At 35.5% G+C, this 20,731-nt stretch overlaps 1 protein-coding gene across 1 annotated transcript in view; it reads left to right on the top strand.

Annotated features, from left to right (window-relative positions):
* Positions 1 to 15,105, top strand: part of LOC149087005 (cell adhesion molecule Dscam1-like) — an 84,029-nt gene extending 68,924 nt beyond the window's left edge. The window contains exons 3-18 of the mRNA XM_089231223.1: positions 440 to 739; positions 2,142 to 2,396; positions 2,528 to 2,809; positions 2,925 to 3,191; positions 3,353 to 3,691; positions 5,438 to 5,734; positions 6,690 to 6,866; positions 6,967 to 7,062; positions 7,543 to 7,554; positions 8,318 to 8,409; positions 8,577 to 8,760; positions 9,046 to 9,186; positions 10,669 to 10,699; positions 10,822 to 10,979; positions 11,221 to 11,436; positions 11,570 to 15,105. Coding sequence (XP_089087349.1) covers positions 440 to 739; positions 2,142 to 2,396; positions 2,528 to 2,809; positions 2,925 to 3,191; positions 3,353 to 3,691; positions 5,438 to 5,734; positions 6,690 to 6,866; positions 6,967 to 7,062; positions 7,543 to 7,554; positions 8,318 to 8,409; positions 8,577 to 8,760; positions 9,046 to 9,186; positions 10,669 to 10,699; positions 10,822 to 10,979; positions 11,221 to 11,436; positions 11,570 to 11,730 — 3,008 coding nt within the window. The 3' untranslated portion in view covers positions 11,731 to 15,105. The remainder of the gene's footprint in view (positions 1 to 439; positions 740 to 2,141; positions 2,397 to 2,527; positions 2,810 to 2,924; positions 3,192 to 3,352; positions 3,692 to 5,437; positions 5,735 to 6,689; positions 6,867 to 6,966; positions 7,063 to 7,542; positions 7,555 to 8,317; positions 8,410 to 8,576; positions 8,761 to 9,045; positions 9,187 to 10,668; positions 10,700 to 10,821; positions 10,980 to 11,220; positions 11,437 to 11,569) is intronic.
* Positions 15,106 to 20,731: the final 5,626 nt, after the last annotated feature.

The raw sequence follows: 20,731 nt of genomic DNA, 5'->3' as shown, positions 1-20,731 counted from the left end.
CCTCAATTTATTGCTACGTTAACTGCCCCCCCCCTGAAATGCATTTTAAAACACTGCATGGTTTGTACTACTGTATTTCTCGCCAAGGGTTGGTTATCCGTTAGCTTTATTTGGCGATTTCTCTGGTAGTTGGAGATATTTTTTGGGGAGAGTTGGTAATATCTCATGTGCAGTGCATATGACCCCAATTTACCGTTTTCTCTCGATCAAATATGCCCCCTCCCCCGAAATAACAGCATTTAATTGCATCTGATTATATTTTCGTCAAAAAATCTCGGAAACGGCAACCTCATTTTTGTAGCGACAAGAATTTACGGAATCGTGATGACGTTGTAACCGAATTTGACTGTACTTCATAATGATTTTTACATGTATTTTGCATTGCAAACGTCTCGATATTCAATGATTTTTTTTTTTTTCCTTTTTAATCTCGTTTCAGTTCCTCCTGGTCCACCCCAGATTACTCCACCGAAGCCCGTCGCTCGTGAGGGCGAGATTTTCGCCTTATCTTGCATGAGCGAAGGCGGAAGCCCGGATCCGTTGATCCAATGGTACAGAGACGATGTACCTCTTCAGGCCCAGCTTCAGAAAGGTGGTTCCAGAGATCGACCCACTACCAGCGTGTTGTCGATTTCTCCTCGCATGGAAGATGACAATGCTACTTATCGGTGTGCTGTTTGGAACAGAGCTATCCGAGAAGAGATGAGGATGGAAGCATCAGTTGTTTTGCGAGTACAATGTAAGTGCATTCTGAGAGAGAGATCTGATCAAAACATGGGTCTCACCTGAGGTATCACATACATGGGGGAGTATCGTGATAATGAAATTCGGTACTTTGATTTTCGAGAGTATGCATGTGAATTGATACTCAGGCGCCTTTAGCTGGGGAGGGGGGCAAACTTAATGGCCACCCACATCCTGCAGCAGGCATAAGAGGATACAAACTCCCCGAATGAGGGAAGGGTGAGGGGCAGGGCCGTCTTAAGGGCATTATGGGCCCCCCGGGCCAAGAGGTTTTTCTGAGGCCGTACCTGGCAAATTCTGGTAATCTGGTAACCTGGCAAATTTTCTATCTTGTACCTGGCAAGTTCAACCACACTGCATTTTTTGAGGCCCTCTCTTCTCAGGGGGCACCCGGCCGTGCCCAGGTAGGCCCATGCGTTAAGACGGCACTGGTGGGGGTAATCACCTAGGGTGTGTATGGAGAACAGGGCAGTGAGTGTCCACCTCCGCCATGGGCGGAGATACGGGGGGCGTGGGGGGCCCCCAAAGTCAAAGGTGAAGTTGACTGATCTAATGGTATAAGCATATATGAATTGACATCATCATCATCATCGTGCGCCCCACCCCCAGACCTCCAAGTCTATCTCCGCCTATGACGTCCACCCTCTTGCCTGTGCAATTAATGCAATTTTTTCATTAGCTCTGCATCCACGCGTGGCAGCAGGCCTGCTTAGACAGAGATCTTTTTCGAGTCTCTAAGAAAGATTCTTCACGGGTCCCCTCTATAGTGAATTTAGTGTGAAGAAAAAAAGAATCTATTCCTGTCAGCCCCACCCTTTGTGTGTGGGGAGGGGGTTGCTTATTGCTTTTATGGAGACCCTGAATTCATGGCCCTCACTGCGGATTACGGGGATCCGGGCCTGGGGCAGGCAGTCCGGGATGATTCTTATCATTTTTGTTTGTTTGTTTTTCACACTATATTCAACATAGAGAGGCCTATGAAAAAGTCTAGCCGAGCCGCGCTACATGGGGGGGGGGGGGGGTGGAAGAGAATCATGCCTAAATTCAAAATACTTTTTATGTATACAGCGAGTATTTAATTCAAGCTAATATTACTGCCGCTTAAAGTCAATCATAGATGGCAGCACCAAAAGCTATCCCATTTTTGTTTCAGGTTTCGTTTTTTTTTTTCTTATCCCCCTGCCAAGTTTTGTTTTCAATGAAACCATATTTAATTTGCGATATTTTTCGCTATAAACTTACGGAATACACTCAGATTTTGTAAGTTACTTAGACACAATGAGTACACACAGATAATGTATAAAATGGATAGAATTTTCAATCAAGATGAAAATATTTTTGTAAAAATTGTAACTTGAATATATAATAATTTAAGGTTATTTTGTTTTTCTTACTAGATTCTCCAAGAATAACAGTAGGCCCGTACAACCCATTGAGGATAATGAGTAACAACGATGCCAATCTTGCTTGCCATGTTACTGCCAATCCTCCGGTGCGAATGATCAAATGGTTGAAATCCGGACAACTCCTCTCTCACACTGCCAATCATTCCATCCCATCCGTGAAGCCTTCAGATAGTGGCATCTACACATGCACCGCAGAAAATGGTATCGGAGATGTCGCCAAAGTCAATCTTGAGCTTGCAGTCATTTGTAAGTCGCTGTTTTTTTCACATCTTCCCCCCGACTAATCTTAGATGTAAAGCACTGGTTGAATGAAGTGTCATCAGTTTGATTAATTGACAAAAACTTACAAAATGTGGCATTTATCCCTTTTCGAACAGATGGCCCAAACGTGAATTTGCTGCCCGAAAAAGAAGTGTCTCTGGGCGAATCCTTAGCAGTGAAATGCAATGTCGCTTCATACCCTCAGCCTCACACTATCGAATGGATGAAAGACGATGCATCGTTCTTCCGTCAGAGAGGAGACACACTCAGACTGGAAAGTGTTTCGTCTGATGATGCTGGTAGATATACATGCAGAGCCACAATCACTGCAAGACCCTCTGGTACATCCATGCAGAAAGAATTCAGCGGGAATGCATCTGTTGTCTTGCATGTCAGACGTGAGTTTCAATTTGATTTTAAATTAATTCAAGTTTTAAGTTTTTGATATTTTTTGTGTCACATTTGCACTCATTTATTGGAAATAGGAAAATAATTTCAATATTTTGATCTCAGATAAACCTGGTGAAACCATGATATACCCAGCACAACTCGAAGCAGTTGCCGGCAAACCATTCACATTGACCTGCAGTGCCAGTCCCCCAGGATATCCAGCACCAGAATACCGTTGGTGGAGGGAAGGCCAAGAGAAAGTTGAACTGAGTCGCCAGTCTAATTACACTCTCATCTCAGCCCATGTTAGTCACGAGGGACAGTATTATTGCCAGACGCAGAATAGTCTAGGATATGGAACGATAGCTTCAGCTTATCTCACAGTATACGGTAATATATTGTCAGATCAAATACATTTTTTGTGCATGCATTGAGATATGTTAATGTACATGATGAGATGTTGATGAACACGTTATATTCCATATTTATGGTCAGAAATGGTTTTTTAGGTATCAATATGCATTTATTGTTTGCATCTTTGCATTTTTCAGAGCCAGTATCGATCACGATTCCACTCAGACCTCAGATTATCAGGAAAGAGAGTATGGAAGATGATTTCAGCATCACCTGTCGAGCACGCAGCAAGCCCAAGCCCCAGATACAGTGGTTGCATAACGGCAAGGCCATATCCAGTGACAATGGCTACTTCAAGATCACGACAACTAACACCATCGAAGATAACAACGTCAACTCTGTGCAGAGTACCTTGGCATTTGAAGGAAGGGATCGCAAAAATAAACGACTCACATCTGCTGATCGTGGGAAATATACATGTTCTTATGACAATGGTTTTGGAGAGACAACTTCCGACATGATATTGAAAGTTGAACGTAAGCCCATAATTTATGACACTCTTAGCTTTTGGAATCAGAAATTTGATTCTGTGAGGGCCAAATGTGGCCCTCGGACTCATCTAATATGGCCTGCGACCTCAAAAATAATTTTGTAATAATTAACTGAATCATTTTTATACAAGTATTGCTTGGAGGAAGAGAGTGGTTGTCCCATATTGTGCTCTTTCATTGTGGATGCCAATGACAGGGCGCCCACTCTTCCTACTTTTACTACTTTTTCTACCAAATTCCATCTACAAAATTCATATAATTGGTTTTAATTGAGCAGGGAATCATCGATATATTGCCAAATAGCACAAATGTTGTAGATCAAAATTAATTATTCCGCCAAAGCAGAAATTGCATTGTTTCCAAGTTTATTTGGGGGGGGGGGGGGCATATGTGAACCATTTGGTTTACTGATTGTTCATTTGCTTAGTTTGAGGGTTCAAAAAGTAGAGTAGTCATTAAAAACTTCTGTCTGGATGGAGAAAAAATAATTTTATATTTACTTTTCATGGTTTCGGACATAAACTAACATTCATCATTCAAAATTACGGTACATTTGCCTTAACAAAGCAGTTGGATACATAGGCTTATTCTAGCTTTGGTGATTCTGATGCTACCCAAAAGCATTCAATTGTCTTCTGTATTTTTAGGGCATGCAGAGGCATAAACAATGTATACAATACTCAACAAAGAGCTAGAAATGAAAGTCCTTCATTTTTCAAAAACGATTACACTGGTATTGAACAATAAAATGTAAAAAGGGATGGCAACGCAGTAAAACCATTCGATTCACCTTGAATTATTTACATCGGAGCTTGTAATATACACATTTTGTACTGTGCTTTTGAAAGTGGTCTCTCGAAGGAGTGTCATTCTCCTCACATTATAAATTATATATATATAATTTATATTGTGAGGAGAACAGAAAAGAAATCTTGCGTTAACTTGAGTCTCTCTCAGTCTTATATAGAATACTGATACAGTGCTATGGGAAAAGAAACCAATGGAAATTTTTTTTATTATTCTATGATTATATTGTCTGGGGGGGGGGGTACTCTTCCCCCATCCTACTTTTTATCCCTGCATTTTCCTACTTTTTCTAATTTTTTGAATGGGAGCTTCCTGCAATGGGATTGGGGATTGTGGTTTAAATCTCATTAAATTCAAACACAGATTGATCACCCCATGTAAAAATATGATATATATATATATATATCTTCATTTTCTCCATATTGCTGTGCAAAAGTGCATAGGAAATTGAAAATCACATGAAACATTCTATTTGAGTGTGATCTGCAACAAACCACTCAAGTGGCCCATGAAAGGTTACCAAATTCACTCAAGTGGCTTGTGTTACATTTTCAGATCACTCAACCCACCCATGGCATATTTCCAGACCATGTAAGTGGCTCATGCCAAATTTCCAGATCATTTAAATAAGCAGCGTCACATTTCCAGATCACTCAACCTGCTCATGCACATTAAAGACCATTTAAGGTACGACTCACGTCACATTCCCTGATCATTTAAATGACCTATGCCACATTTCTAGATCATCCAATCTGTCTGAGCAAATTTCCAGATCGCTTAAGTGGGTGCCACGTTTACAGATCATGACACATTTCCAAATTGATCAAGTAGCCTGCACTCTCATGAAGGTTGAGCACCCTTTATTCACATAATAGAGATATCTGGGGAAAACAAATTCATGTTTTTTTTCTTTGTAATTTTCAGATTCGCCAATTGTAAAGCACAGCTACAATAAGGTGGCATTTGATGTCAAAGAGACAGCTGTCCTCAAGTGTATTATGCAAGCCTATCCTAAACCTTCTTTTGAGTGGTATCATTATGGACGAGTGATTGACAGCTATGGCAATTATGGAACTAATATGACAGACATTGGCGGCGATACATATGTTGGAATTCTTTCGATTAAAGATATATCTGAAAATGATTACGGGGAGTATACATGCAGAGCTTGGAATCAAGTTGACGGAGACAAGAAAACCATCATCAAGTTGGTGGAGAAAGGTATTAATAATTCTCATCAACTATGTTAAATGAATTTTAGCTTATACAGTAGATGCTGCTAATTAGAATCATGGATGATATTATCATTCTGGCATTGTTATCATTTTTGCAAAATACGGAACAGACCAATATCATAACATGAGAAAAAAGTTGTTTTGTTTATAGTTATATCAGGACTTTTTGTCAAAGGTTTTTATTTTTGCATGTTTTGAAGCTAAGGTTTAACCAGACTTACTTTTCCCCCTACGTATAAGTTATTGTTACCAATCTGCAAGACTGTAGAAGGTCAGAAGGGTCCCTTAGTGACAAAAATTTTTCGTACTCGCTTCACTATTTCCTGATTGAACCTAGTAGGCGTCATGCTCCATGTGCATGTAGCGCTTCTTCTGCAATTTCTTTCCTATATAAAAGGTAAGGTAAAAAAAAAAAAGGGTTCTTTCTTCAATTGTGAATTCATGGCCAGTATCTTTCAACTGACCACATTCACAGTTCCTTGACCGGAAGACTTTCACAAGCAGTAGAACATACTAGACATCATAAAAAGTACCGCAATATATATGCATTAGACCATTCTATCCTAATTTCTCACTATTTCTGAGTAAAAGAAAGAAATTTCACTCTGGGGGGGGGGGGGGAAGAGGAGGAAGGAGGAATCTGTTTTAAAAAATTGAAAAAAAAAAATGCATGATTCAATATTTTGAAATCTGTTATATGTGGAAAATGAAAACTGAATTGTTCCATTTCCATACCTCCTGTTTGACCAAACGAGAAGTATGGTCATCATACATTTTTTTTTTTGGATATAGTTGTTAATAAGCTATTTGTTATCAGAAACTCTGAATACAGATGTGATCAAAATGAGCAGCATGTACCGTACCTATTTGTCGCAATTTCAGTCATGAGGTATTAGCGATAATAGTAAATGATTTAATTTTTTTTCTTTCTCTGATTGCAGGTGTTCCAGAAAAGCCTACTAACATAGAAGTTGTTGACGTCAGCTCAGATAAAATAACTCTCAGGTGGACTCCGGGTTTCAATGGAGGTTTTGCCAGCACAGAATATGTTATTACTGTAGGAGGAGAAAAAGCGAGAAATGAATCCTGCCGCACACAACACATTTGTGAAATTACTGGTAAGTCTCTATGCATGTAATTGGAGCATCTATTCACAATAAAATTATATTCTCATTTTCCAAAATTAAATGCTTTAATGATATTTTATGTCTTTTTTAGGCCTATATTCTGAATCAGAATACAAGTTCAAAATCTTGGCTGTAAATCCTAGAGGTCATAGTCAGTATTCGGAAGAAATCATGGTTAAAACGAAACGTGAGTTTCATATCAAACCTTTTGATATGTTATATTATGTTATAATATTACATTAATTATATTATTACATATTATAGCTCATATTTCATAGACAGTGAATCCTGCTTATGTTTTCACTTAGAGCATTTTCCCACTTAGTATGACTTGTTTTTGTAGTCCCAACTTTTACTAATATGCATTGAGATTTCCCATTTGAAGCAAATTTCAGGCTGCAAACTTTTTCTGTTAAAAGATTTTTGAAAGCATTATAGGCTGGATTCACATAATAAAAATAAATGGCTAAATTTTCTTCCTAAAAATTTTGTTTTTATACTTTTTTTTTAACTTTAAAATTTGAGAGCTCAAAAAATTCATCAACAAAAGATTAGTTAATCAGTAATCAATCATAATGAGAATCAATTAATTATTAATAAGCATTCTGATTTGGATGTCATATAGCATTTTCTAATAATTTTTTCTTTTTTTCTCTTCCCTTAACAGCTAGCCTTAGAGGTGAGTTTCATTTATGTTTTATTGTTTAATTTATACAAATTTTTACATTCGAATTTCATAAAATTGGTGAAATAATACTCATTCTGTAGAAATTCATTCTGAGAATCTTACATTAGCACTGTAGAAAACTCGAAAAATTCTCCATTAAATGGTTTATGACTGATTTAAGGTTTGTTCACACACACACAAAATGGTCACTGCCTATCTCCATTTCAAGAGATCTGTGTTGTCTCTCAGAAACACAACGGGGTTCCGATTCTAAAGTGTGCCTGATGAGTATGAATGAATAAGCTTTAAGTGGGTAGGAGATTGTGTTCTTTTCTCTCTCTTTTTTTCTAAACGGAAGTGAGACAAATCTCTAAGAATAGAGAACAGCTGAGACCATCGAACAGAACTTAATCCATTTTTCTCTAAAATGGTTTAAATGCTCTAAAACGTTTTACATTTGTGGCACTCTTGGCGGAATAAGATCAAATACTTCACAGGATATTCCCTTAATGGTGAGGAACTTTGTTAAGATCTTAAAGGCTTTGACACACTGGTTGGGGAGAAACACTATTCTAATAAGTAATTGCTATGTCATCCCCCTTCCCTAAATAGCTCTCAGCACACTTGGCGTATTTGCAACACCCATGAAGTGTCACTTCAAACTATTTAGGAACCACTGAACTAAGCCAACTAATCTTAATTTGCGCATAGTATTTGATTTGCACCCATATAATTATGACATTTCATTCATAGTATATTTGTTGTCTTCTTTCAGATATGCCAAGAGCTTTAGATGCTCATTATGACTTGGAATCAAGCGATTTGACATTCAGTGTTGATTTTTTCCCCGTACCTCTCTTTGCAAAGGTAAGCAATGTTTCAAACTGCTGCTAAGTACAGAAATCAAAGCTAAATTAATAATTAAAAAATATATATATTCATGTATCTATGCTTTTAAAAACATATTCCACATGCTACAAATATGTGATACTTTATTATTCTTGCTAATGACCATATATATATAATGGTTTCAGGTTGAGGTAAGATATGGTGATGAAGAGGAGTGGGTATTTCTCAAGTTCATTGAGATCAAAAGTCCAGAGCAAGTGGTATACCTTCAGCCGGCCCCTCGTAGCTTCAGTGACGTGAGAGTATCTCTGTGTCTTCAAAGTAATGATTCCTGGTGTGGCGATGCGAAAATTGCTAGTCCGTTTGATGGTATGTCCTAATGAAGTTTTACTCAATAAGTAATACTGATCAGTTAACATTACTGAATGCAGTGAAACCTGTGTATAATGATACTGGCCATAAAGATATTTCCCTTGGTTCCTGTGGAAGTCCTAATAGTGCAAATGCTAAGATTGTCTATATTGGTACAACTTTATAATAATATTTTTTCTAGGTCCCCTCAGTATCGTTATAGGCAGGTTTTTACTGTAGTAATTATTGGAGATAATATCTTGATTTTGTGTCATTAATTGGTGTTTTATATTGATTATGTAGATTCATCACCTCGAACAGTAGAGACAGCAGGTGCAGCTACCTTAGACAACATGTTTCTCATTATTGCTGTTGCTGGTGCCTTATCAGTGTTGATACTTGGAATTCTTTTCTGCGTATTTTGGTGCAAGAGAGGAAACAAGGGTATGTATTAGTATTGTAAATTGCAATGACTTACTACAATAAACTAAAATAGTAATATTCAGTGAGTGAACGCCTATGATGTACTGCTGTTTTTCGAGCACTTAATCAAATAAAAATACCAGCCGAATAGACATTTCAACATATTCTGTTTTTTAAGGGAGAATATGTGTCTTATGTACTCCCTGGAAATTACTCTACTTAAATGCTGAATTAGTTTTAACAGACACATAGATATATCACTAAAAACTTGCACATTGAATGTGTTCATAATGCAATGAATGCAATGCAATAAATATACTTTATGTAATTTCAAAATACAGTAAAACTTGCTTAATATGAGGATAATTAATTCAAGATCGTGGCTGAAGGAGACATCTACAAAACCATGTTTAGTTTGGTATTGATTGGTATGAAAAGATGAAGGCTTTTTGTGAGCGAATTGGAATTAGCACGAGTAATCATCAATTTTTGTTGGGGGAGGGGGGTATAACAGTGAGCCAGCAATATTAATGTGTGCCTCTCTTCAGTGCTGTGTGAAATAGTTAAAAAAAACTATTCTGGGGAGCTACGAATAAACTGTGATGAAGATAATGTAGCTCCTTGTGGAGTTTGAGAATAGAATTGAACCACTTCTCTGAATGCTTTTAGCATCATGCCTTGGTTTTATGCCATATTGAGAATTTTAGATCAAAAACGTCTAATTAACATCTCTCTGTCTGAAACTAAAAAGTAATCAAGGAAATTAAAAAACGAAATTATAAGAGGCACGTGTGATGTAAAATTATAGGATGGAATTTGACTGTTGGTCATTTGTCATTGTTTGGCGCAAACTAACGAGAAGTGAATAGTTATAGACATAGAGGAAGATTTATGTGGTTCCTTTTAATTTTCTTTACCTATTCTCAAATTTTGCTGCCCATCTCAACTTCCTACCCTGGGCTTCAAATCTATAATCTATCCCTGTAAATATACCTCTGCTTATAATTAGATGAATATAATTCTATACATAGATCCAGGTATTATGGAATTAGTGGGGGTGGGGGCAAGAGCAGCAACTGCCCCCTGCAGCAAAATTTAGGGGGTAGCAGTTTTAGTCAGGAACAAAGAACACTTATAAAATTATCAAATTTTACAGTTAGAGGGCGGCGGCAAAATAATGTTTGTCCCAATCGGCAAAAATCATAGTTACGACCCTGCATAGATCCACATTCTACTTCTAATTACCATATTTTCTTATCAAGCTTTCTTTCACTGATTTACACGACAGCAGTCGTGTAAATCAGTATTCAGACTTTTAATTTCTTTTTTCATTTCTGATATTAATCAAATTCAACTGCATAATCTATTTTTAAAATGTACCAAGATTAGATTTAAGGAAGAAGATTATTTTTATATCATCTCTAAAAATTTTGTGGATCAGTTTGACATAAATTTTTGTTATTGAAAGAAATTCTTATGTTCATTTATTATTTTTTTTAATAGGGAAAAAGAAGCAAGAAGTAAAATCTCTGAAGTAAGTTCAAGTATATGCGTGTTCATGACAAATGTGCACAGTTTTTTACTCAGTCGAAAAAAATTTCTTGTCCAAATTTTGATCCAATTTTGTATTTATTCACCTTGCTTTCTAATTTTTAGTGTGAGCCCACAGCCAGTGACTTTGCCATATTACTCCGAGGAAAATCTGACTAAACACGGAGATGTTATTGATGCTCCAAACAAGCCTAACATTTATATGCCACCAATGCCAGATAATCCCAATAACCACATGTGTCCTGGAGGAGTACCTGACCACGGTAAGCTATTGTGTAATCAATGAGTTTTTTTAAAGTTAACTGTTTCCATGTGGCCCAAGGGTAGGTTGAGATTAGTTATTAATTAAGGAGTGAAGAATAAGAAACTGAGAAATAGCTCTTATAAGAGTTTCATGAGAAATGTACAGGTAATGGAACTGTTTTTTGAACAAGAAATGAATTAATTATATTGTGATCAGTTAATTTGTACTGAATTAACTTCACCTACAATTTATTCTCACAGGAATGCTCTACAATGATCGTGATATGTTGGGTCCAGAGAGCCATATGAACATGAACATGAACATGAATATGAACATGATGATGAAATCGAACGATCTTCCTCCAGATGGCTCTTACTATCCTTTTGAAGGAGAGATGGTGAATGAATACTTCCATGGCAATGATTACAAACCGGTGAACGAGGACATCATGAACATGAAAAATAGGGAACATATGCGTAAGTTTTTATGCTCATTATATCTTACTCTGTTGTTATGTTATTTTTTTTATAACTTTTTTATAAACATATATTGCAATGCATAGATAATGAGTCCAACAAGTTCTAATATTTTAATTCTCTTTGATTATAGGCTCCCCTTATTATGATGTCAGCGGCCTCCCTGATCCGTACAGCCTGAGGGACGATGAGAAAGTCCATCATAACTCGATGTGCTTTGACGAGAGCTTAGAGAGCGGCTATTCAACACCTAACTCAAGGTCCAGGCGCATCATTCGAGAAATAATTGTGTGAGATGTCATACAATATCAAAAACTCTAGTTATTTTCTAGGGAAGACAGATGAGACAATTTTTCTTGTAATCAAGAAATAAGTCACATTATAGGTTTTTCTCTGATGCAGGAATGGCAATGTCACAGGTTCGAATGGATTGTTGTGAAAGAATTTTCTTGCAATTGTGGACTATTAATGCCTCCAGAGAACAAAAAAAGAAGAAAACTGTGACTTGTCTGAAAATTTAGCTGTGATGCATTATTTTTGACTGAAAAAGCCATGGACAATATGCCGAATAAGAGCAGTCGTTATGCTGCTCCTGCCATTCGAATGGAATCTAATTTTTGTACTTTGTGATGTTCATCTTTGGACGGTTCTCAAAAATTCTTTTTTATTATGAACTAATTCAACAATTGGTCCAAGAGTTCATAGGAAACTGAACCACATTACGAGAAATGTGGATGCGTTTTATATTGGAGGGTATTTATTATAAATATCAAAATGAGAAAGAACCAAGGGAAGTAAAACATTGCTTCCACGTTTTTGTGTCCTGTTCATTTTTGTGTAAAAATTCTGTAGATTGTTATGTTTTGTTTTGTTTTCAGTGTTGCAATTATGAAAAAAAATAATCAATGATAAAAGTTATGATGTTTCTGATGGGAACATATATCATATCTATTTTGCTCATTATCCATCAAATTATTGTTAGATGGATGTGCTTTTTTTTTAAAGTGCACTTTTGAACTGATGATGTAATCAAATGAAAATTATGTGTTTTTTTAATTGTGTATAATTTGTTTGATGTGCGTAGAGGTTGGCATGTTTTATCATATTAACTGTCTGTATGGTCATTCATTAATGCATTGTTTATGAAATTCAATGCGTCGGAAGTCGTATAAAAGCAGTCTTTTCAGTATTTATTTCAAAACTCAGAACAAACAAGAATGGATTTTAATATCATGTGATTTAAAAACTTTTTGAGTTATCATATGAATCAAATTATGTAGTCTCAGTTTTGCTATACCATAAGTTTCGTCATTATATTTTTTGATATATTTTTTTATAATCTTCATAGTTTTTTATTTCAAAGTAATGGAATCATTTGAGAAAAAAATGGCATTTATCTTAAATATTGTATTATCATATCATCTCTAATATAAATAGCTCGAATGATGATCTTGGTCGTGCCAAAGAGTATAGGATACTTGAGTATTTGACGTGAATAGGGCTCTTATTCCTGTGTAATATTTCTACTTTGAAACTTATTAGGAATATTTACCATATATTTGATATTTGTGGCTACAGTTTCGCTCAAAGAGGGATATTTTTACAGAATAAATACACAGTGCCTTATAAATCATGATATAATTCAACTATACCATGATCTATCATCGTTTTTCTCTCAATTATTTTTTATATGAAGCCACGTTGTTTTGGTTTCACGAATATAGATATTTTTATCCTTTATACAATTCAATGTTTTACTTTATACAATCATAGAAAAAGTATTCGGCCAACATGTAAGTTTGTAAATATATACATATGTGTCTGTTTGTATGTTGTATTTTTTTTACACGTTTTATTCATCGCAATCTCATTTCTCCATGTTCTTTTTTTTTTCAATCTTGCACCTGTAGAATGTAAATAAGAAATATCTTGTTGGATTGTGTGGCCCATAGGATTTGGTTGTTTTCAACAGAAAGGGGAACTAAATTGAGCTGTAGTTAACACTACTTACATACAGTTAGCACTAGGGAGAGAGGTGATAACTACCTTTTCTAAAAGGGATCAAGGTGACATCTGACCTTACACAGTGGAATCATGATAAGTCGACACCCCAAGGGTACTAATGAACATGTCTACTTAACCTCTTCAACTAAAATGATGAGTCCATGAAATTGTATGTTTGAGCAGTGCTACCTGAAAATAAATCAGCACTTCAAGTGGTTAAGCTAATATCAAGTTAGCAAGGTCAATTTAAGATCCTGCTCTCACAATTTTAAACATCGTTTATGTACCTATATATGATTGAACAGTTAAATTCAATCATCTATAAATTAACAAAAAACATTTGTTACCTGCAATCTTTTTTATGAATATTTTTTGAATTAAAATTAGGGTGAAAAATTATAATATTCCGAAATATTTTTTATTTGTGAATGAGCAGTGCAATTGTGAAAAATTTGGGAAACTTGTTTGTTCTTTCTTAACAATTTCAATATAGCTTACTCAACCATCTCTCGCTCAAAAATTTCAGATATCATCAATACTTATATGTAATTTTCATGGTCCACAGGTCGAGTTTTTTCATTCCAAACAGTGGAAAGTGACCTTACCCCCAAAGCGTGAGGGACTATTTTCGACCGATAAACGACAAAAAACAATGAAATGAAGAATTGGAAAAATATATGAGAGGAATATTTTGTAAAAAATTTCTGAACTGACTATATAATGCAGGGGAATTTAAAAAAAAATTAGCTGTGATAAAACACGGTACAAATTGTACTTGACTTAAGATAGGGCTTATACATCTTACGTTGAGTTCCCGAAGATTCTCTCCATCAAATTTAGTATCGTGCCACCTGCAAGAGTGTTACATGTGTTGAGTTATCAAAACTCTACTGTATAAGTGAGTCACCTATCCATAAGTTCATGTTCTTGAGATACATTTGATGTATCTTATACCTTCGCCATGAATTTGGTGGACAAAAATGTGATGATACATTGAATTTCTACCCCCTTCCCATTGTTCTTTTCAGCTTCTGATGCCCCTGTGCATGAATCTTATTATTTAGAACCGCGTTATGACATATTTTTGCATCGATTGCATTATTTTTATTCTGCTAACACCACAAATGGTTTTACCATAACGAAATCTTAATGAGAATCCTATTATTTTAGTGTGATTTTTATAATAATTTAAAGCCTAGATATACGGCGATATGATATGACTGGGAAGGTTTCTGTGCAAAAAATGATTTAATATCATATAAGATATGGTATATGAGCTTGAAGATAAACAAATCATATGGGCATCATAGAGTTTTCTCAAGGCTTGGGCTTGTATTTGCTTTGACAATATTTTTCTACTTTGCTCATTTTCTGGATGGAAAATGATCTGATATTGCCTTCGTGTAAGATAAAAAAAAAACAAATCGAATTGTTTTATAAAATACGTACGTGCATTTGCAACGTTATACAAATTTTACTAGATTTTTTTTTTACTTGGTTATGGTCCTTGTTTGAAACACGTGCTGCAATTTTCTCGAATTTTTTTCCTTTGGATCTCATATCAGAGGTAGTATTTGACGTTTTTTGTAAAGAAAAAATTCGTTTCAATGTTTTTTTATTAGTATGTGTATTATAGATACGTAATAAAGATATTCGGTTTTTTAATATCGATGATAACTTTTTGATTATTTTGATGTCTTGTTTCTTACATGTTTAAAATAATGATTATTGTTAATGGTAATTGAATGCTTCGATGATAGGCTGATGTGGGAAACATGTGAATGTGAAACAAAAATCATCATATGATTTCAATCCTTGAATGCAATTTGTATAAGGTGTTTGATTGGAACGTTGACCAAGTGCTCGCGAGCAACGGGTTGAAGATACCTGGTCTAACGAATTGGTACATGTTGAATTGTGCATCAAATGCTGCGAACCAAATGTGAAGTTTGTTTCTGTGTACTGCTTGTTATAATGCTGCCATCTGCCATCAATTTTTTCGAAGACCTGAAGTATAATGATTGAATTTTTTACCGTTTTAAGTTCTATGTGTCGATGTGGAAAACTATACGTAGTCACTCGAACAAATTGAAAGTTGGTGAAAGTATTGAGCTTTTGCAATATCGGGGCTCGACAAATAGAAAGGCACCAAATTTTTCTGGAGCTAAGCATATCTTTTAATTCCGAGAAAAACTAGGAAATAATGTTTCTTTGGATATTTCAGCACATGGTGAACACTTTACACGTCATATGAACTCCGAAAATTTTGGTATTGTCCTGACTCCTAGCAACAACAACTAAATAAACTTTACGCGCCAATACCAAATTTACAAGTCGCCATAACCCAGCACCTCCTAGAGATAGAAGGCCTCCGCACGCTGCTTGGGACGTCAGCAGGTAGTTCATTTTCCCTCAGAATATTCAGGGAAAAAATTCCCTGCTCGTGCCAGTATCATCGCTGCGCGGAAAAGAAATGATCGGGCTCAGAATTGGTGATTTCTATGCCCCCCACATTCAATCACTATGCTGTATTTGTGAGCCAATCAGGAAGATTCTACGTCAAAATAAGAAGAAACGAAATAGGATGCTATGTTTCAAAATGTGGCAAACTTGCTAGGTAGTCTGAATAACGTTTTTGGCAACCTTTGCGAAGGCCTTCTATCTCTAGGAGGTGCAGCATAGCCCCCCCACAAGGACAGAGCTAACAGGGTTCCCGGGGGGGGGGCATGAGACCTATCCATTTTCTGTTTTTTTCCCCCTTTACATTTTTAATTTACTATGGAGGCCAGCTAAAGATCCTAGCCTAGGGCATTGCTAAGGATGTAGGGTTGGCACCTAGGATTTGCCAGGCTCTGTTCAATATAATGATTGAAGTACACTTCTAAAATTTCCGTTTAAGTTTAAGAGAATAAATATTTAAATGATGCCGTGTTGTGAAACAGTTATTTCTAGAATTTATTTTTTTTGAAGGATAATCTTATAGGATTGAATTCTTTAACTTTAGTTTGTAAGACAAATTTTAAGAGACATTAACGCGTTATTGAACAGTAAGAAAAAGTAAAGAGTGTGGTTTTTGTTTGTTTAATTTAATCTGTTTCAATGAGAGGAGTGTCCATATATAACAAAGACCCTTCGCTTCATAGTAAGATCCACTATAAAGAAATGATTTTCAATACAGATTAAATTAACGAAAATGTGAGTATTCCAGTTGAAATGTATACAGGAAAATTATAATTACGTGAAGAATGATGACTTTACAGTATTTTATTTAATTAAAAGTATGTATTGAAGAGATCTCAAGCATTGTTTTAGATCAGCGTTTCTCAACCCTTGCGAACCCGAGGACCAGTAAAAACGTTTGAAACAATTCGACGGGCCGTTAGTATCCCGTATTACGAGACATACCTGTATTTATGCTTGTTCTGAATTTTCATGTATTTGTCCCGATGATGCTTTTCCAAATTAGTAATGTTCACTAAAATCGTGAACAAACAGTGTTTTCATTAGTTATTGTGATCATTATAGGCCCATAATTTTTGTGTCTACAAATATTATTCAACTGACATATTTGTCTGGTTGAACGTTCTTTCCTCAATTTTCCAGCGATTTTTACCATGATCGGGGATTTTGCCGACACATGGGAACGTTTTTTGATGACAATTTTGGTGACTTTCGTATTACTACCGCATCCAGATCCTCTTATCTATTTCAATGAAATGCCATTTTAGTCATTTGAATGGTTTTTTTCGTCGAATGTTTTCCGTCAAATACATTTTTGTTTTTATTTACTGCGACTTGTAACAGCCCTTTATCTTCCCCCCACCCATTCAACAGTAATTAGCAAATTCGTCGTAAATTGAATTTTTTGGCTTCCATTAGAGTGATATCTCGTATTTGGGATCATAATTTATCGCATTTTCCTTGATGAGGTTTAATAAACCTAAGTATGGGGGGTGCAATTTTTATTTTAATCCATATGGATATTAATAAACTGAATAATTTTTCATTAAGTTAGAATTGAATTATCGAGTCTGTCTACGGACAATAGGTGGAGAAATGCTGTTTCAGATCAAGGGTGCACAAACCTTTTGGTCCACTAGCTAACTTCACGTAGAATTACCGCCGCTGGCCATACAAGAGCTAAATTACTACTTTGAGAGCCAAGTATGGAACGAAAAACACCGATAAATTTGTTTTGATTAGTGCATAAGATTAATCAAAATTAATAGTTTTCTTAACTTACAGGTAATTTAAAATATCTTTTTTTCATTTAATTTCATTTACTATATCCTTATTTTGATTTATTGTAATACCTTTTTTTCATTTGCGGACCTCGAATGTATCAGACTGACCCATGTGAGAGTTTGTAAACCCCACGTTTTCCACACCTTTTGTATAAGACTTTCCACGCCATTATTTCTTTGAAAGATCTATGGATAATGTTAACTACTCGTAAATGAAAACTTATTATAGATTCGTTCTTCAGTTTTGTTCCACAGTTTTGATTTTCACTGATAGGGGAAAAAAATATGTACTGAGATTTAAGAAAAGTCTATATGAGTAATGTTTAGTTGAAGATACCGTGGTTACAGAAACACGATTCACTTATTTTCCAAATATTTTTCTGCGATGGAAAATAACTGATAATGATATGATAAGGCAATCCTATCACACAAGTCAAGAGTTTGATTATTTAAAATAATAACCAAAAGAAAATTTCAGGCATATTTACAATGACAATAAGAACAACGTCTCTCAACCTTTCAGAACCAGAAAAAAGGGCTAACAACAATGCTATGAACCACTGAGATTCTAATTTTTTATTTGAAATACGTGAGTGCTATTTAATATTACCGTAATTTCCCGAAGAAAAGATTCATTACCGTTACGAAAACACTTCTTATAATTACATAACAAAATCTGAAAGTAATGCCCCCTGCAGTAGTGCTTCAATATTTTTGTACACTTACGCTTCCAAAAGTCATTGTACTTTTTGGAGTCAAGACATTTTTTTCTCAAGTTTCTAGAAAAGTACTGGGCGAATCGTTTTGAAATTTCGATCATATATACCCTATATTAGTACTCGTCATTCCCAGTATGAAAATTTAATCACGAGTGCATTTAGGGCAGTGGTTCTCAACAGCTGCTCCGCGGAGCCCTAGGGGATCCCTTGGGCACTCTCCAGAGGCTCCACGGCAGCTCGAGAAAAAAACCCAGTAAGTTAGAAAAAAAAATATTTTAAATAATATAAATAAATCAGTAATTTCACTTTGATGAATAAATGAAAAATAGGCCTACAGAGGGCTTTGCCGCAGAAATTACAAACCAGAAAGGGCTCCACGAGTCAAAAAAGGTTGAGAAACGCTGAATTAGGGGACCGAAAAAAAATTAAATAAGAAAAGCAAATTTTTTTAATCAACATTGCATCAGAAAAAATTGCAAATGACTTACAACTTTGCAAAAGATATTTTACTAACTTTGTGCAATACTACTTACTGTGCATATTCACGTAAATATAAATGTTTTTAAAACATTCAAATTTTCATCACGTGATTTTTGCTAATAACATGCTGGGTTTTCAACCAATTTTTACGAAATTTACAGAAAATATGGCACTATCATGAGACATACTGTTTAGAAATTTAAAATGTGACAAATTATTAATCGATGAGATATGAGTAGTTTTAGTAAATGGTTATTAATTGCGCATGCGCAAAAACATGGGCGGAGATACCGGGGAGGGCATGGGGGAGCATTGCCCCCTCCCCAGCGTCAAAGGTGGAGTCGACTGATCTAATGTATATGTGTATATATGAATTGACATCATCACCATCATCATGCCTCCCCTAGCAATAATGGCCGTGCCCCCTCAGACTTTCAAGCCTATCTCCGCCTATGCGCAAAAAATGTTTTATTTTTGATAATTTGATTGCTATATATATATATAGTGCAACTTATGTATGAAAATTTTCTAGTTGAATGTAGTAAAAATTTGGAAAGATATATGCGATATTGTGAGCTGTTGAAACTTGCTGAAAGTAACAGTTACTGAATTATAAGGGATTTTCCACATATCGGTATACGATTATTTCGAGAATAACTCCACAGCATTATGCGAATGAGTGAAGATGCTTGTCTGATGCTATGTAAGAGAAGTGTTTTAGTACAGGCGCGTGTATGGTATCAAAATAAACAAACTGAAGTCAAAAATGAAATAACAGCAAATAATCGTATACCAAATTGTGAAAAATCTCTTATTCAGTTATTCAGTTACTTTCAGCAAGTTTCGAAACTACAGCTCACAATATCGCATACGTATTTCTGAATTTTCATGACATTCAGCTATAATTTTTATATAAGCTGCGCAATATATATCTGGCAATCAAATTATTAAATATAAAATTTGTATTTCTTGCTCATGCGCAATTAACAATCATCTACTAAAAATACTCATATCTCATCTAATAATGATTTGTCACATTTAAGTTTCACATAAGTTACTATATAGTATGTCTCACGTATAGCGTCGTGTTTTTTGTAAATTTTGTAAAAAAAATGGTTAGAAACACAGCATGTTATGAGCAAACATCATGCCATGAAAACTGGAATTTTTATAGAAAATACTTATATTTTCTTGAATATATACGTGCTATTATCGCAAAAATGCACGCAATCTGTACAGTATTTTTTCAAAGTTGCAAATCATGTGCAACTTTTATTGATGCAGGGTTGATCAAAAACATTTGTTTCTTATTTAATTTTGCTCGGTCAATTCCTAAATGCAGTCGTGACTAAGTTTTCATACTGGGCATGATAAGTACTAATATAGGGTATATAAGAAATTTCAGAATGATTCACTCTTCTAGAAACTCAAGAAAAAAATGTGAAAATTTTTTTATAAAACGACTTGCAAAAGCGGATATTAGGCCATGGTTTAAGAAAGTGGTTCTCAACCTTTTCTGGATCGCGGAGCCCTTTCCAGTGTATAATTTCGATGGGGCGGAGCCCTGTTTGACTCGAGCAGATCTTTTTAGTTTTTAATTTATACGTCGGAACCCTTTAGGCCTCGGTTTTTTATTTATTTATCAAATTTACTGATTTATTTTATTTTCCTAGAGTGGCTGCGGAGCCCCTGGGAAGGGCACACGGAGCAGCGGTTGAGAACCGCTTGGTCTAAGCCAGTGGTTCTCAACCGGAGCTCCGCGGAGCCCTTGGGGCTCTTTGTGTATTCTCCAGGGGCTCCGCGGCCGCTCGAGGAAAATTAAAAAAAAAAAAAAAAAAAGCAGTAAAA

Source organism: Pholcus phalangioides, unplaced genomic scaffold (assembly GCF_987345545.1).
Source record: "Pholcus phalangioides strain wild (caught in Gottingen) unplaced genomic scaffold, Ppha-v1.0 ptg000004l_1, whole genome shotgun sequence".
NCBI classification, from domain to species: Eukaryota; Metazoa; Arthropoda; class Arachnida; order Araneae; family Pholcidae; genus Pholcus; species Pholcus phalangioides.
This window is presented reverse-complemented; position numbering and strand designations above follow the sequence as displayed.